The 13,910-nt window shown below is 50.0% G+C and overlaps 5 protein-coding genes across 5 annotated transcripts; 2 read left to right on the top strand and 3 right to left on the bottom strand.

Annotated features, from left to right (window-relative positions):
* Window positions 1–271: 271 nt before the first annotated feature.
* Window positions 272–2,145, top strand: BJX67DRAFT_330103 (putative UPD-GlcNAc transporter (Mnn2-2)). The gene is made up of 3 exons (XM_071027490.1): window positions 272–647; window positions 701–717; window positions 782–2,145. Exons 1-3 carry the CDS (start codon window positions 565–567, stop codon window positions 1,840–1,842), a joined length of 1,161 nt encoding a protein of 386 aa, XP_070888381.1. The 5' UTR covers window positions 272–564; the 3' UTR covers window positions 1,843–2,145.
* On the bottom strand, window positions 2,138–4,658 carry BJX67DRAFT_378960 (dynamin-related GTPase DNM1; the record flags this gene model as incomplete). Its single annotated transcript, XM_071032450.1, has 3 exons — window positions 2,138–2,452; window positions 2,512–4,485; window positions 4,560–4,658. The coding sequence occupies 3 exons, from the start codon at window positions 4,656–4,658 to the stop codon at window positions 2,138–2,140; spliced, it is 2,388 nt and encodes a 795-aa protein (XP_070888380.1).
* A 208-nt stretch (window positions 4,659–4,866) lies between these two features.
* On the bottom strand, window positions 4,867–8,064 carry BJX67DRAFT_347289 (putative actin binding protein). The gene is made up of 5 exons (XM_071028518.1): window positions 7,866–8,064; window positions 7,540–7,794; window positions 7,300–7,487; window positions 5,433–7,229; window positions 4,867–5,332 (listed from the first exon to the last, which is right to left on the bottom strand). The coding sequence occupies exons 2-5, from the start codon at window positions 7,742–7,744 to the stop codon at window positions 5,246–5,248; spliced, it is 2,277 nt and encodes a 758-aa protein (XP_070888379.1). The 5' UTR covers window positions 7,745–7,794; window positions 7,866–8,064; the 3' UTR covers window positions 4,867–5,245.
* A 319-nt stretch (window positions 8,065–8,383) lies between these two features.
* On the top strand, window positions 8,384–11,121 carry BJX67DRAFT_391947 (AMP deaminase; the record flags this gene model as incomplete). The annotated part of the gene is made up of 2 exons (XM_071034872.1): window positions 8,384–9,454; window positions 9,513–11,121. 2 exons carry the CDS (start codon window positions 8,384–8,386, stop codon window positions 10,635–10,637), a joined length of 2,196 nt encoding a protein of 731 aa, XP_070888378.1. The 3' UTR covers window positions 10,638–11,121.
* Window positions 10,996–13,676, bottom strand: BJX67DRAFT_330570 (uncharacterized protein). The gene is made up of 2 exons (XM_071027494.1): window positions 13,286–13,676; window positions 10,996–13,221 (listed from the first exon to the last, which is right to left on the bottom strand). The coding sequence occupies exon 2, from the start codon at window positions 13,181–13,183 to the stop codon at window positions 11,354–11,356; it is 1,830 nt and encodes a 609-aa protein (XP_070888377.1). The 5' UTR covers window positions 13,184–13,221; window positions 13,286–13,676; the 3' UTR covers window positions 10,996–11,353.
* Between the last annotated feature and the right edge of the window lie 234 nt (window positions 13,677–13,910).

The raw sequence follows: 13,910 nt of genomic DNA, 5'->3' as shown, positions 1-13,910 counted from the left end.
GTTCTCTTCTTCCTATGTGCAGCTCGGGCCGGCTAGATCTGGTGGTCCGACCGATAAGTTGGTTCTAGTTGAGCTTAATCAATAATAGATTCCCCTTCGCCGCAAAAGATGGGAGATCGAAGCCTGTGGTACCTTCGTGTGGCCCGTGCGTTGAGTGGGCACTGCTTGGCGCAACTTGGGGCCTTGACTAATCAGCCTCCGGTCCTTTGGAGCTTGACAAGTTCCTTGTCCAAGTCCACCTCAAAACTCCTCTCCGTCTGAGACCGACCGTTCATCCAACCACCATGGCAGGCCTCAAGTTGCCAAAGAGAGAAAATCATGGCGGACATAGTGCGTGCCCAGCAACCGATGACTTCCGTGGGAAGTCTCGCTCTGGGCTACCTAGCTCAATTGTTACGCCGTTGCTCGCACCGCAACTCGGGACCTCGAAATCGAAAACGGACAGACAAAAGGTTGTGGATCGCCCGATGCAGAGCATTGCAGCTATAGCAGCTCAGACTGCGCTTACTCACTGGATGAGTGCATGTTTGATGGTGTCTTTAATTTTTGGAGGGTGCTGTGCGAATGTGGGTGGATAGATATCAAGTTTCAGCGAGCTGTATCACTAATCCTCGAATCAAGGTTTTTGCACTTGAAGCAATAGTTAAGTAAGTTCCAAGTAGACTCTAGCAAGAACGATATGCTTATTTTCATCTCGTAGGAACCGACCAAGCGCAGGTATATACTATTCATGCCTTCTAATCTGAGCTTGAACCCTCTTCTAACAAGACGCTTGTCAAAGGGCCCCTAATAACTTTTGCTCAGTTTGTCTTAACCGCGCTTTTCATGTTACCGGATTTCTTTTCCGTATCCGCCGGCCTCCGGTCGTTCTTCGTTAATCGGCGCTCCATCCCATTAAGATCATGGTTCATCTACACAGCATTCTTCATATCGGTCAATCTCCTGAACAATTGGGCGTTTGCATACAAAATCTCGGTGCCCTTGCATATTATCCTAAGATCAGGGGGCCCAGTCGCCTCAATTGCCGTGGGGTATCTTTACGCGGGGAAAAGATATTCTCCGGGCCAAATTGTCGCAGTCGTACTGCTTACTTTGGGCGTTGTCACATCAGCAATGGCAGACGCGCAGGCGAAGGGGCAATCGATTCGTGTCGGAATCAACGAAGACTCTTCTATATCCAGGACCTTTACTGGCTTTGCTATCCTTGCCTTAGCAATGCTACTTTCTGCCTTCCAAGGAATTTACGCGGACCGGCTATACGAAACTTATGGAAGAAGCCACTGGAAAGAGGCTCTCTTCTACTCGCACACACTCTCCTTACCACTCTTTCTTCCAACTTTTCCGCAACTCCTGGGCCAATGGCGCGCACTGAACTCTTCGCCATCCTTATTGTCCCAAATCACAAGTCTGACAGCGACGTCCAATCAATTAGAGGCATTAGCACCTGCCAGCCACGTAACCGCTACGGGAGGCTCTTGTATAGCGCACATGAATGCTCTCGCCAACTCCTTCCTCCGGGTGCTCATCGCTCTGCCTGAAAATGAGGTTCTCAGGCCCGTATTAACTGCTATACCAGTCCAAGTTTTCTATCTTCTGCTGAATGCCTTGACTCAATATTGGTGCATTCGTGGAGTTCATCTTCTCTCTGCGAAGTCGTCATCTCTGACTGTTACGATTGTCTTGAATATCCGGAAGCTGGTTTCCCTTCTGCTGTCCATACGTCTCTTCGGAAATACTCTCTCGCGCGGTGTGGTTGCGGGAGCTATACTTGTGTTTGTTGGTGGGGCGACATATGGCTTCGAAGGAGCACGATTACGACGGGCAGCTCCAAAAAGGGATTGATTAAAGCCTGTGTTCAGCCGTCACATGTGTGACTGGGGACTGCGTCCATTTTTACTACCCATGGCCTTGCACGACGTCCAGCTGATGAAATTTCCTTCTACACTTGTATCGATGCTCCTTAGTGTACATGGATTGATAGCAGGATCCTGTATGTATAAATACATGTGTTCCTCGTGGCCCAGCCCACGGGGATACTGCCGTTGGGAATAGATCAAGAATTAGGTACCAGTGAAATACCGCGACCACGAGCGATCGGCGAAACTCCACCACAAACAGGACAGGTCTGAAAAAAACGTTAGAGCACCTCGCCGACGATCTTTGCTGCTGCCTTGTATGTCTCCAGCAACCTTTCACACTTCTCCCTCTCGGCTTTGATGCCATCATCCTCATAAAGGAGCTCTGCAAAATACTCTTCCTTGTAGAGTTCACTCACAAGTCGATTCTGCACAACTTCCTTACTGTGATTGACAAGAAGGTGCATGATAGCTTTAGGCACCTGATCAGCAATTGTCTCCCTGACGATAGCAAAATAGGACGAGATCAACCGCCGGATCAGCTCCGTTTCCATGAGCTCCCTATCGGAAATAGCTGGCTCGGAATCATCTTTCAACTAGACAAGGCCGGTGCGTATGAGTACAGTGCTTGAGGTAAATTGGGGCCAATACCTACATGGAGATTCAAATCATTGTAATCCGAAACTGCTGTATAGTCCTCTGTATTTAATACCGGAGAAAGAACTTCTGTGCGTCGCATATTGGGGCTGGCGCTGGCGTCCTGGGTTGAGTACCTGATTTGACCTTGCACCGAGGTCGCGGAAGCAGCTTGTTGCGCACCATCTTTGCCAAAAAAGTAGTTCAAGAACGAGTCACGCGTCGTGTTTGTGACCCCAGAGGCGGTTTGGGGATTGGAGTGTGCTCCGTTCAAAGTCGCAGCGATCCCACTCTCTTGAGCCTTGCCGACATGAGGAGACACACCCCTAGACCCCTTGCTAAACTGGTTTCTAATAGGAAGATGTTTCGCATCCGGCTGCTCCTCCTCATCTTCAGGATAAGCGGGTGTACTACCATTCGGGCCACCAAGCTCCCTTAGTCGCCGCTTCTCACGCTTGCGTCGATCTTCGGCTAAAGCAGCTTTTCTTTCCTGATCCTGCTTGCTTTGGATTATGGATGACATTGCAGCAGCAGCGCCGAGAAAGTTCGGGTGATTTGTGTTAATATAAGCCCTCTGTATAGATATCAAAGACTCCACGTAGGTGGAGCAAGGGCCTAGTCTCTCGCGAAGAAGGTCAGACACAACCTCGATAAGCTTTGCTTGGAGACGCGGGAATCGTAAAAGCTCTTGTGAGCCACAAGTATGGCATATCTTTATGAGCTCTTCATAAACTAGCTCAACACACCTCTGGCTAGGAGGCTCAAGCAGCTTTATCTGAGGTTTGACAAGAAGGTCAAAAGCAAGTTCGGGAACAAACAAACTTGGGCGTGGCCCAGTTGAGTTCCGAATGGCTGTCCTAATATCTGATACGGCAAGGTTTTGAGTCGGATCAATCGTCTCGAGAGAGTTGCCAAAAACAGAATTGAAGATATAGTATATTCTGGCCCCCCCGCATAATTCCTTCGTGGAGATTTCGGAAGAAGTTCCATCAATAGAAGATATAAATGAAGAAGCGAAACGCGTCATAAGCTGTAATATGAGAGAGCCACGGTGTTCTTTTCCGCTAAATTGCTTGTTGCCATAGCTAGCAAGTTCCTGCTGAGTTTGTCCCATGAGTGTATTGAGGCGAGCTTTTATATCCGGTAGGCGGTCCCGTATGTGAGACATGAGCGTTGAATTCAGTGTTTTGGCAAGGAATTGGGTGCCGCATCGGTTTGCCATGTTCCGATAGGCAGGGTGGTGTCGGAAGAAATCGAGTTCAGCGTGTAACGCATCCGACAGGGATTTACCAGACTGGATATCTTGCTGGGACCTGTTAACTACCCCAATGAAGCCAAGTTTTAGCGGATAAACACGGCCGGAGAGGATGTCCATGGCATTGGTTCCGTGATCCATGAGGTCCAATTTTGTCAGGACGCCGATTGTCCGTCGTCCCATGGGATCTACCTGGCGCGCCAGCTTCAAAGCTTCGGAGTTCACCAGGTCAACATTCGCAGGCGAAACGGCGAGGACGATACTATTTGGTTTCGCTATGTATTCTAGGATCAGAGCGCGAGTTTGTTTTTCGATATCAGATGGCTGGTCCCCAATCGGAACTTTTGTAAGGCCTGGCAGATCGACCATTGTGAGGTTGAGCACATGTGGCGAGAATATCTTGAGATTGATCGGTTGGCGGTTGATGCCCTTGTTGCTCCCGGCTATTCTAGCAGTTTCGGCTTCAATCTCTTGTTTAACAAGAGCAAAGTCATCAAATTTGCGGCCCGGAAGATGATGGAATTCTGCCCATTCATTTTGCCCGGCTACAACCGCAGCCGTGTGCGGTATATGAACCCCGTCGCTTTCGGATTTGTCGTGCCGCTCGCTGGGAATATTGATAAGTTGCAAGATCAACGGCCGTCGAGTAACAATCCCACTCCCTCGAGGAAGAAAATCTCTCCCAACTATGTTCTCCAGAACAGAGGATTTTCCGGATGACTGGGATCCGACCACGACCTGGCAGTAAAGTTAACATTGCGCAATCCTCCCACCTATCAATATACGTGGTACCAAGTCGAGAGAACACTTACAATTTGAGGTAAATCCAGGGAGTCGTTCCCGATGGTATTGAAGACCAAGTCCTGCAACTTATTGACGGTCCCTAGCAGATCTTCCCCAAGAGCGGCCATCGTGCTCCAGCTAATATATCAAGACAGAGGACTCAGGTGCTCAGCGCCCCAGCGCTCGGGAATAGATTTGGAGTGAACACTTATGAATTGAAATTGAGGGCAATGCAGCGTCGCAAAGAAGGATGTTTAACAGGTGATTGAATGTTGTGGGCGCTGACACTTCCGGCATGCAAGTTAGATAATTGTCATCGTCAGAGTGGAATTCATCTTCCAACTAGATTGTTTTCGCGTTCGTCTCGTGCACTGAGCACAGTTACATTATCATGTGACTCTTGGTTGATTATATAATCTTTAGACTGGAAGAAGTGGGCGGGACTACCTCGACACAGTTCTTAACCCTTTACTGGAGACCTCCTCGCACTTAGATCCAACTATTTTCATGAAGTCACAATCACGTACACCTGTACGAGCAGCTGGAGCACTGTAGAGAATGACTTTGGCACCTGAGTATTTACGTACTCGAGCAAACATCAATACGCAAAAGAGCCACATGAGTTGCCTGCTGTGGCGGGTGAGGGCCAGTGCAAGTGCAGGCGGTACCAGACACGTGGGAAACCAAAATCCGCGGTCGACGACTCGAATGCTCTCTAATCGTTAAGCAGCACATAGTTCGCTGGGAACAGCCCCGTCTGACCACGGTATTCACCAAACCACCAACCTTCATCGGGAAAATCCTAGTGACGTACAGAACAATAAGCACGCTGGCTACACTGGCTTCCACACAGAAGCTGCGAGAAAGGGAATCAAATAGAGCTCGGGTTCATTGGCACTTACTATATTCGTGATTTCAGCACCATCGGGAAAGCTGAGTTCATTGTCTTCGGCGGCTTCGTAGTCATAAAGAGCTCTTGCGGTGGGCTTGTTGCGAGGCTCCTCAGCAGAAGCAGGCTCAGGCACAGCGGCGTTAGGTGCATGCAGGTGGGTATCAGACTCGTTGTGGCTGTGGTGGCCATCCGCGATGACCTCAACATAGTTGCTAGGGAAGAGGCCTCTCTCCCCCCGTGCATTCAGACCCCACCACCAATCTTTATCCACCATTTCGATTTCTGTTACATATTCCCCCTCCTTTAACTCTACCTCGTTGTCCTCTGCCTTTTCGTAATCATACTGAACGAGGGCTCGAATGCCGCGAACCTCGGCGCTATCAAGCTGGGTAGCCTTCGGGGTCGCATCTCGGATACTATCCGCCTGGTCCCTGTTTGGTGACAGCTCTTGCTGCAGATCCTCGCTATATTTAGTCAGAGGTTGTGAATTTTGCTCCTCGTGGTTATCCGCGACGCCCCTTGCGACCGGTAGGGCAACTCGAATAGGTGAGCTCTGACGCTCCAAAGGATCAGATGATGGGGATCTGGGTTGGGGCAGTGGGCTGGGACTGCGACTGGGGGACCGGGGAGCCTCTTGCCCAACGGGGCTTTCAATCTCCGCAGCATCTAGCGAATGGTCGGAACTGGGAAGGGTTGGCTCCGCGGTACGAGCAAAGCCCGTAGTATCTTTCGGGGCCCGTTGAGTTAGCTGGTCACGGATAGCACCAACACTCTGCTGGGCAGGCTCCGAATCTGGCTTTCCGGCTGGAACAAAGCCCACAGGCTCATTAGCACTGCTCTGGGTGGATCTCCCGGTATGGGTGGTCTGGACAGGCGCCCAAGCCTTCCCACTATAAGAGCTCTTCCATTCTCCTCCACCACTGACCTGGCGGTGTATAGCCGCTTGTGGGTCGTTGGACGCAGCTTTAACAGGAGTAGGTTCCTGGCGCCCTTCCTTGGCCTTCTTTTCCGCCCAAAGTTGCGCAGGTGTCTTACCCCCCTGGTCGGCAAACGTTCGACTAGCACTACCGACCAGGGGAGCGGGAGACGCCGTCGGTGTGCTAGTACCTGGCAGAGGAGGCTTTGTGCCTGTGAACGTGGAACTGCCGTCAACCCTATTAGAGACCTTGGGCTTAGGCAGAGTAGCCAGACGACCCATTTGATCAGAACCGAGGTTTGCGGGCCTAGGGATAATCTCTGCGTTTTGTGCCTTCGCACGAATCGCGGCAATATCGACTTTTCCCACTGGCTCATACGCACCTTTGACAGGAGCCGGTCGGTCATCCTTCAAGTCGCCCGCTTCACGCGCCTGTCTCCTAATAGCTGCAATATCCACCTTGCCGACAGGTTGGTATCCGCCTTTAACCACATCGTCCGCTCGAGTACTTGTGTTGTCAGAGTTCAGCGCTGACTCAGTCTGCTTTCCTGCTTTAAGTTCCCGTATGTCCACCCTGGTTGGCTGGTAAGCCGGTTGGACCTTTTCTAGATTCGTCCGGGTTACCGGCGGCGCATCAGGGCCCCACCCATCGTCATCGTTTGACCTCACTCTCACTGGCAGCGGTTTGACACCTACCGCACCTGCACTGATTCCGCCAGTTCGAAGAGGGGTGAAAGCTGGCTTGCTCGAAACCGCGGGTTTAGAGAGGGGAACGGGTCTTTGTTGGGGACCCGGTGTATACTTTGCGCCAGATGCATCCCCAACCTTTTGCATGATCCCTTCAACAGTCAAATCCGCGTCCGAGCGAGCCGTTATCTGCACATGATAACCCTGACGGACCAACGTCAGCATGTTTCGTTTAATCTCACCTCCAAATCTTCCAATACGCCAGGCAACTAACATGTAGGAATCTTGAAACTGTGGATAGGTGGCTCGTGAAGTACCCTTTTGTCCGTTCAGGAACCCCTTCTCCGCACCACGCAATCAGGACACTCTTTGGCAGACCCGTATTGACATCTGTCACCTTAACAAAAGCAAACTGGATTTTTCCTTCCGAGAACTCGTCAATGAGTTCAGCCAGCTCACCCTCTTCAGAAGAAATTAGATCACGTTGATGTTCATCTATAGGGTAAATTCTTACCTCCAGTGTCCTGAACCTTAAGGACGCTCTCTTTGCTGCCAACATCCTGTTGAAAAGCACTCACTAAGGGCGTAGAAACGGAGAAGATAGCCCATTTTGCGAAGGTTGAAGAGCCCTGCGCAGACTCTGAAATCGAGGAATCGACTACAGCTTGGTAGCTCTTTGATATTGAGGGCCCATTAGCCGATAGATTCAAGGAAGCCATTTTCGCCAAGCGAAACGTTTATCGTCCAAGGAAACGGCACTGGCAGGAAGCTTCAAGCAATATGGAACTGCTTTAGTAAGAGGAACATCAGTGGGCGCCGGCATCGGAAGGAATGGCATACCTCAACAACAGCAAACGCCAGGCTGTGACGATTTCCCGCCTCCTGTGTGGCAGTGCTGATGGGAAGGATAATATCGTACACTCTTGGACGACCAGAAGCGGAATTGGGTCAACACACAGGTTCAGATGGTGGGTTTCAATATGTGTCGTCCCGAGCTGCTGCGTAGTAGGAACCAGTTTCGGGCAACTGCTCCTGTCCACCTGCATCCGCCAGCTTCTCATTCCGCCCAGGGTCAGTCTTCCCCGCGCAACTTGTCACGTGATAGACAGAAGACCGCCGCCAGCAGCCTTTCCCGAGGACATGCCATATTTGCTCTTGTTCTTTTTTAACAAGCTGTTATTTTTAACTTCATGTTCCTTCAGATGCATGAAGGTCACAAGCGACCCCCTCGCAGTTGACTTCTCACCCAAAAGTGCTCTGCACCTCACCCTGTGGGTCTTTCTCTGAAGATCCTGTCTGAAACAGTTTGAGCATATTCCCTCGTAAACAACACCCGACTTGAAGGAATGGTCGTCAGCATGGATGAGAATCAGCATGGCGACCTTACCCTGACCGGAGAAACGAAAGATGTTCTTCCCAGAGATAGGCAATTGAGGACACCCACGTACGATTATGCATATGAAAAGTCCATGAGCCACGCAGAGGCAAAGCTTTTCTATCAACACCATTCCAATGTGCCGACGACTAATCATCAAAGTACCGGTATCAATCCAGTTCACTTTCCAGTTTCGGATGAACACGATCACCATTCATCAACTGATGAAGCACAACCCAGGGGTGGTCTATTGGCCTCTTCCCATACGATGATGGATTCGAGCTCCGATAGCAATGCAATCACCTCTGAGTTAAATGCCATCTGCCGCAAAATTCGGAACTTGTTGGTTTTGAGATCGAAATATCTTCGATTATCACTCCAGACTCTCGGAGACAATCCAAATAATCGCCCAGATTGGAAGATCTACCCACCTCCTCCAGAACCAGCCTGGGGCGATGACAAAGAGACCACCAAACCCACCGATCCCTCCCGACCGGAGCAGAAGAAAAGAAAAATGGGTGAAAACATTGGCGAAGATTTCGACCTGGCCGACTGTATGCCACTTCCTGGAGAATCTGACTGGGTGTTCAAGTTAGACGAGAGTAGTGTTTTCCAGGTCTATGAAAGTGATAACGCCGCCAAGTCGGGTCACCCAGTGGTCAAACTTCCCTCTCTGAGAGATTTCTACATGGACCTAGATGCCGTCATCGATGTTTCAACAGATGGCCCCGCAAAGAGCTTCTCATTTAAGCGTCTCTCCTATCTAGAAGGGAAATTTCAGCTCTATTCGCTATTGAATGAGTACCAGGAGATTGCAGATAGCAAGAAGGTTCCTCACAGGGACTTTTATAATGTCAGAAAAGTTGATACGCACGTCCATCACTCTGCGTGCATGAACCAGAAGCACCTCCTCCGTTTCATCAAAAGCAAAATGAAGAAATCCCCCGATGAGGTTGTTCTTTTCAGGGATGGTAAGCACTTGACCCTTAAGGAGGTCTTCGAAAGTATCAACCTCACGGCCTATGACTTGAGCATCGATACGCTAGATATGCATGTATGTTGTACATGCTCGAGTCCTTCACCTTGTACGATCACCACTAATGGTCTAATAGGCACACACTGATTCCTTTCATCGCTTCGACAAATTCAATCTTAAATACAACCCTGTTGGGGAATCTCGGTTGCGTGAGATATTCCTGAAGACAGACAATTACATAAAAGGCCGATACCTGGCAGAGATAACAAAAGAAGTTATATCCGATCTGGAATCGAGCAAATATCAGATGGTCGAGTGGCGTATTTCCATTTACGGAAGATCGATTCAGGAATGGGACAAGCTTGCTGCTTGGGTGGTAGACAACAAGCTATTCTCGCCGAATGTTCGCTGGCTTGTCCAGGTGCCTCGCTTATATGATGTCTACAAGTCCAGCGGTATGATGGAGAGTTTCGAACAGGTGATCAGGAACGTGTTCCAACCGCTATTCGAAGTGACAAAGAATCCGAGCACGCACCCAAAACTGCACGTTTTTCTGCAACGCGTGGTCGGGTTTGACAGCGTTGATGATGAGAGCAAGGCTGAGCGCCGCTTATATAGGAAATATCCTATTCCCAGGGAATGGAATACGAAGCAAAATCCACCTTACACTTATTGGATTTATTTCATGTTCGCAAATATCGCTTCGCTCAACCTCTGGCGCCAGTGGCGTGGTTTCAACACTTTTGTGCTAAGACCTCATTGCGGCGAAGCTGGAGACCCCGACCATCTCGCTGTAGGCTTCCTTTGCTGTCACAGCATCAGCCATGGAATCTTGCTGCGAAAGGTTCCGCTGCTGCAGTATCTGTTCTATCTCGAGCAGATCGGCATCGCTATGTCACCACTCAGCAACAATGCACTATTCTTGACATATGACAAGAACCCATGCGCCCACTTCTTCAGAAGGGGCCTGAATGTGTCACTATCTACTGATGATCCACTGCAGTTTGCCTTTACCAAAGAACCATTGATTGAAGAGTACTCTGTTGCAGCACAGATCTATAAGTTTAGCGCAGTAGATATGTGTGAGCTTGCGAAACACTCTGTCGAGCAATGTGGATTCGAACTCTCGCTGAAGGAGAGATGGTTGGGGTCAGACTGCTCTTTGGCGGGAGTTGCAGGCAACAATGTTGCAAAGAGCAATGTTCCAGATATTCGTGAAGCATTCCGGCACGAAACACTTGTTGGAGAGCTGGCATTGTAAGTCCTGTCCCTGGTCACTTGCTTTGGAGCCAAGCCCATTACGGGACGAGATTTAACATGATTTGCTAAATGTGTAATAGGATTGAGCGTTATTCTGCCGGAAGCAATATCGCTTCCGTAAGTGGCCGTGGATCCTCACCCTCGTCTGTACAGGGGCTGTCTCCAGAGACCAACCCCAGTAAGCCTCAGTTCGCCCTGCTTTTTAATCACTTCCTCACCCACGTCATAGGCTCGCGTGAGAGGTCGAAACATTCAATGACTTCCTGGACACCACCGGGCACCGATATGCATACGCGCCTCTCGCCGCTTCACCCCGTGAACCGAGATGAGGTTGCCGGATTCGATAGCTCGGATCCCCGAATTGCGTCAGGTGACAACAGTGCGTTGGTTTGCGACACCGGGTCTGATACAGCAACGTCTACAAAGGGGACTAATCGGCTGCTAGAGCAGAAAATATTCCCCGGTATTGTACATGAACGAGCACAACGCGGGAATACCCCAGGCCGGCCGGCTGTTATTGATGAACACGAGACAGACAACTGACATGGTAGTCGAGGGGCGGAGGCACCGGTGAAACAGTAGATTCAGTAGTGGGTGGAGATTATCTTAAGTTGCAAATGTTCACATCCCCACGAGACTCGCTCGACATAGCATCCGAACAATCGTGGCTCCCTTAACTTGGAAACCGAGCACCATTATCAGGAGGCAAACTTGAGGTCAGACCGCCCAGCTTCCCTTTCGTTCGCGCACACCCCACGCTTCATGGTAGCGGTCTACTTCGCGGACTCGAGGCTGCTGGCGTGCCCATTCTCGAATGTACAATCGTAGGGCCGTCCACCGCATACATGCACGATCTGCAATGCCACCACTAGTAAAGCTGTGCTGGCCGAAATGCCCCTTAGCATCGGTATTCAGATCATCGGCCCTGAGTTCTGCTACCGGTACACCCGAAACCTTACTGAGTTCATGGTCATAATAACGAGCAACGCTGGGGTATCCTAGCGACAAATAATTGTAGATCTGGGTAACAAACCCGTCATTGGAATCGAGATCAGCATACTCGCTATAATTGGAATCATCCCGCGAGATATGGGCTCCAGCATGCGACGTCTGCTGACGTTGAGCCGCAGGCTTAAGCAAATCATCCGAGCTCTTCCAAGCATTGGCCTGGACACCATAGTTCGCGTTAACCAATCCCGGTAATAAGGTATCAGCGTCCAATGCGCCATAGTTGTCCAGTCTACAGGTCCCGTTCCAGAGGCCATCGTGGTCATATTCGACACAAGGATGTGGTTTTGCGCTCCAAAGGCCAGAAGATGCCGGAATTATATGTCCACCGTCGTTATGACTATTGACGCCGGTGGCTTCACATACTGTGGTTGCTGGCGTCAAACTTTGTGGGAAAACGAGATCCTTTCCGAGCATTGGAGGGCTGGTAGCCTGCTTGAGCTGTGTCACTTGGGAATCCATGCCCCACCCATCGTCGTCGGGAATTACAGTGATATCTGCAACCTTTGAACGTCGACGGTTCAATTGTGAAAGACGTCCTCCCCGCGTCGTGAGGTAATGACGCCTATTAAGCCCAGCTTCTTCCTTGTGCCTGCGTAAAAGCTCAAGTTCCGAGGGAAGATCCGCAGACGACGCCCGTCGACTCTTCCTCAAATTGAGGCTTGAATCATGAAATTTGGAGCATCTTTCGTAAGGGGGGTCCTCTTCCTCCCTATCAATGGCAAAATGGTCTACTGGCTGGTGGACTTGCTCGTTTGGGAACGCCGCCAAAGCCTGCTCTTTTAACTGATTCTCCGAGGGGTCAGGCGGGAAAGGAAGTATATACTGTAGAAACTTCGGTTCCAGACCGTCTCCTGATTTCTTCATGGGATCGGCGGTTATTACATGCCTGCGGGGTGCAGTGGATGGCGAGTCAGGAAATGGAGGCGAGGCTGAATCCTGAGATTCTCCGCTGCAACTGGAGGGAATAGCAGGCAGGTCGGGAACACGGAAAGAATGATTTCTCGCTTCCTGACGACGTAGGAGGCTAGAATATGAAAACCTGGACTCCTGCGTCACATGAGGCGCAGTTGCTATTGGGTCAGAAACCATATCGTCATCATTCAAGCTTCGTGTTTGCAGCTTTCCCACGGCGTCGAGGACCACAGCGTCTTTGCCGGGACGAAATGAGTGTCTTGCAGTCTCCATGAGCTGGGGTGCAAATTTTCTTGGGCGCTGTGACCGTTGGTCTCGGTGTCTTCTAGGAAATATGCCATCGCTCGTGATGGCCTGATTGGCATGGCCGCTCTCATTCGTATTCCCCATAGGAGGTGGGGTGCATGACGTCGTCTCCGCCTGTGAAGCATGACCAGGGCTCGAGAGCTCATTCAGCTGCTGCTCGGGAATACACCCCCGGGCGCCCGGATGCGCCGAATATACAACCTGTTCGGAGGAGGGGCACCTGTGTTGATGTGTTTTGGAACTGCGAGAAGATGTCTCAATAGGTTCAGGTAGGAACCTCCGTGGTTTTCGGGACGTTGTATCTGTGAGCAGAGACATGTCTCAGTTTATTCAACGCAATCGGCGAATTCGGCCGTGTACACTATTAAGAGTGTCAGCAGTTGAGCCGCATCCTCGTTCTTTTTTCTGCAGGGCATTTATCCATTCACAAGGAATTTCGCACTCTGCCCAGGCCTTTGGTACCAGCAGGGCGATCTTATTTTCCATCCAGACTTTCCCACGCCATTGAACACCTATAGCATATCATGGCGGCACAGCATACCTTCCAGGAAGCAATGGACTCGAATTGGGACCCAAATACCGCTGGTGAGATCGGAAACTGCGGCAAAACGGTGTTAAAGATCACCCGCTGCCCAATGTTGAACTCCCAGATGCTTACATTCTTCTCTTTCTGTGAGGACCCGAGAGCCACTGTCAACCCTCTTCATGTGTCATGTGCTCGGAGCTACCTACTGACTAATCACATTCCTTAACGTAACTTAACATATTTCCCGACCAAACAGATCACCTCTGTATCCCATATTAAAGGCCCTTTTTAAGAGTTGAATATCTCAACAACCACATAATTTAGAGGGATAAAATGAATACAATTAGGTATATATGCCCTGAAACTAATAGAATATCTATTTTATACCCCCCAATTCTTTATACTATCCTAATTATATTTAGGAAGTCAAAATTACCAAAAATACAGGTGTAATTTATATTACCTTTAAAAATATATGAATAGGTAGGCTATAACCCCTATATATCTATATATTATATA

This window comes from Aspergillus lucknowensis (genome assembly GCF_044049455.1).
Source record: "Aspergillus lucknowensis strain CBS 449.75 chromosome Unknown BJX67scaffold_9, whole genome shotgun sequence".
Lineage (NCBI taxonomy): Eukaryota > Fungi > Ascomycota > Eurotiomycetes > Eurotiales > Aspergillaceae > Aspergillus > Aspergillus lucknowensis.
This window is presented reverse-complemented; position numbering and strand designations above follow the sequence as displayed.

Excerpts from the sequence above, each read along its gene's own strand:
- BJX67DRAFT_330570 (XM_071027494.1), bottom strand. The coding sequence starts at position 13,183 with ATGTCTCTGCTCACAGATACAACGTCCCGAAAACCACGGAGGTTCCTA.
- BJX67DRAFT_330103 (XM_071027490.1), top strand. The coding sequence starts at position 565 with ATGTGGGTGGATAGATATCAAGTTTCAGCGAGCTGTATCACTAATCCT.
- BJX67DRAFT_347289 (XM_071028518.1), bottom strand. The coding sequence starts at position 7,744 with ATGGCTTCCTTGAATCTATCGGCTAATGGGCCCTCAATATCAAAGAGC. Across the intron at positions 7,488-7,539 it reads TAAGGTTCAGGACACTGGAG|AGGGTGAGCTGGCTGAACTC; the intron begins GTAAGAATTTAC and ends TTTCTTCTGAAG. Across the intron at positions 5,333-5,432 it reads GTGCTGAAATCACGAATATA|GATTTTCCCGATGAAGGTTG; the intron begins GTAAGTGCCAAT and ends GTACGTCACTAG.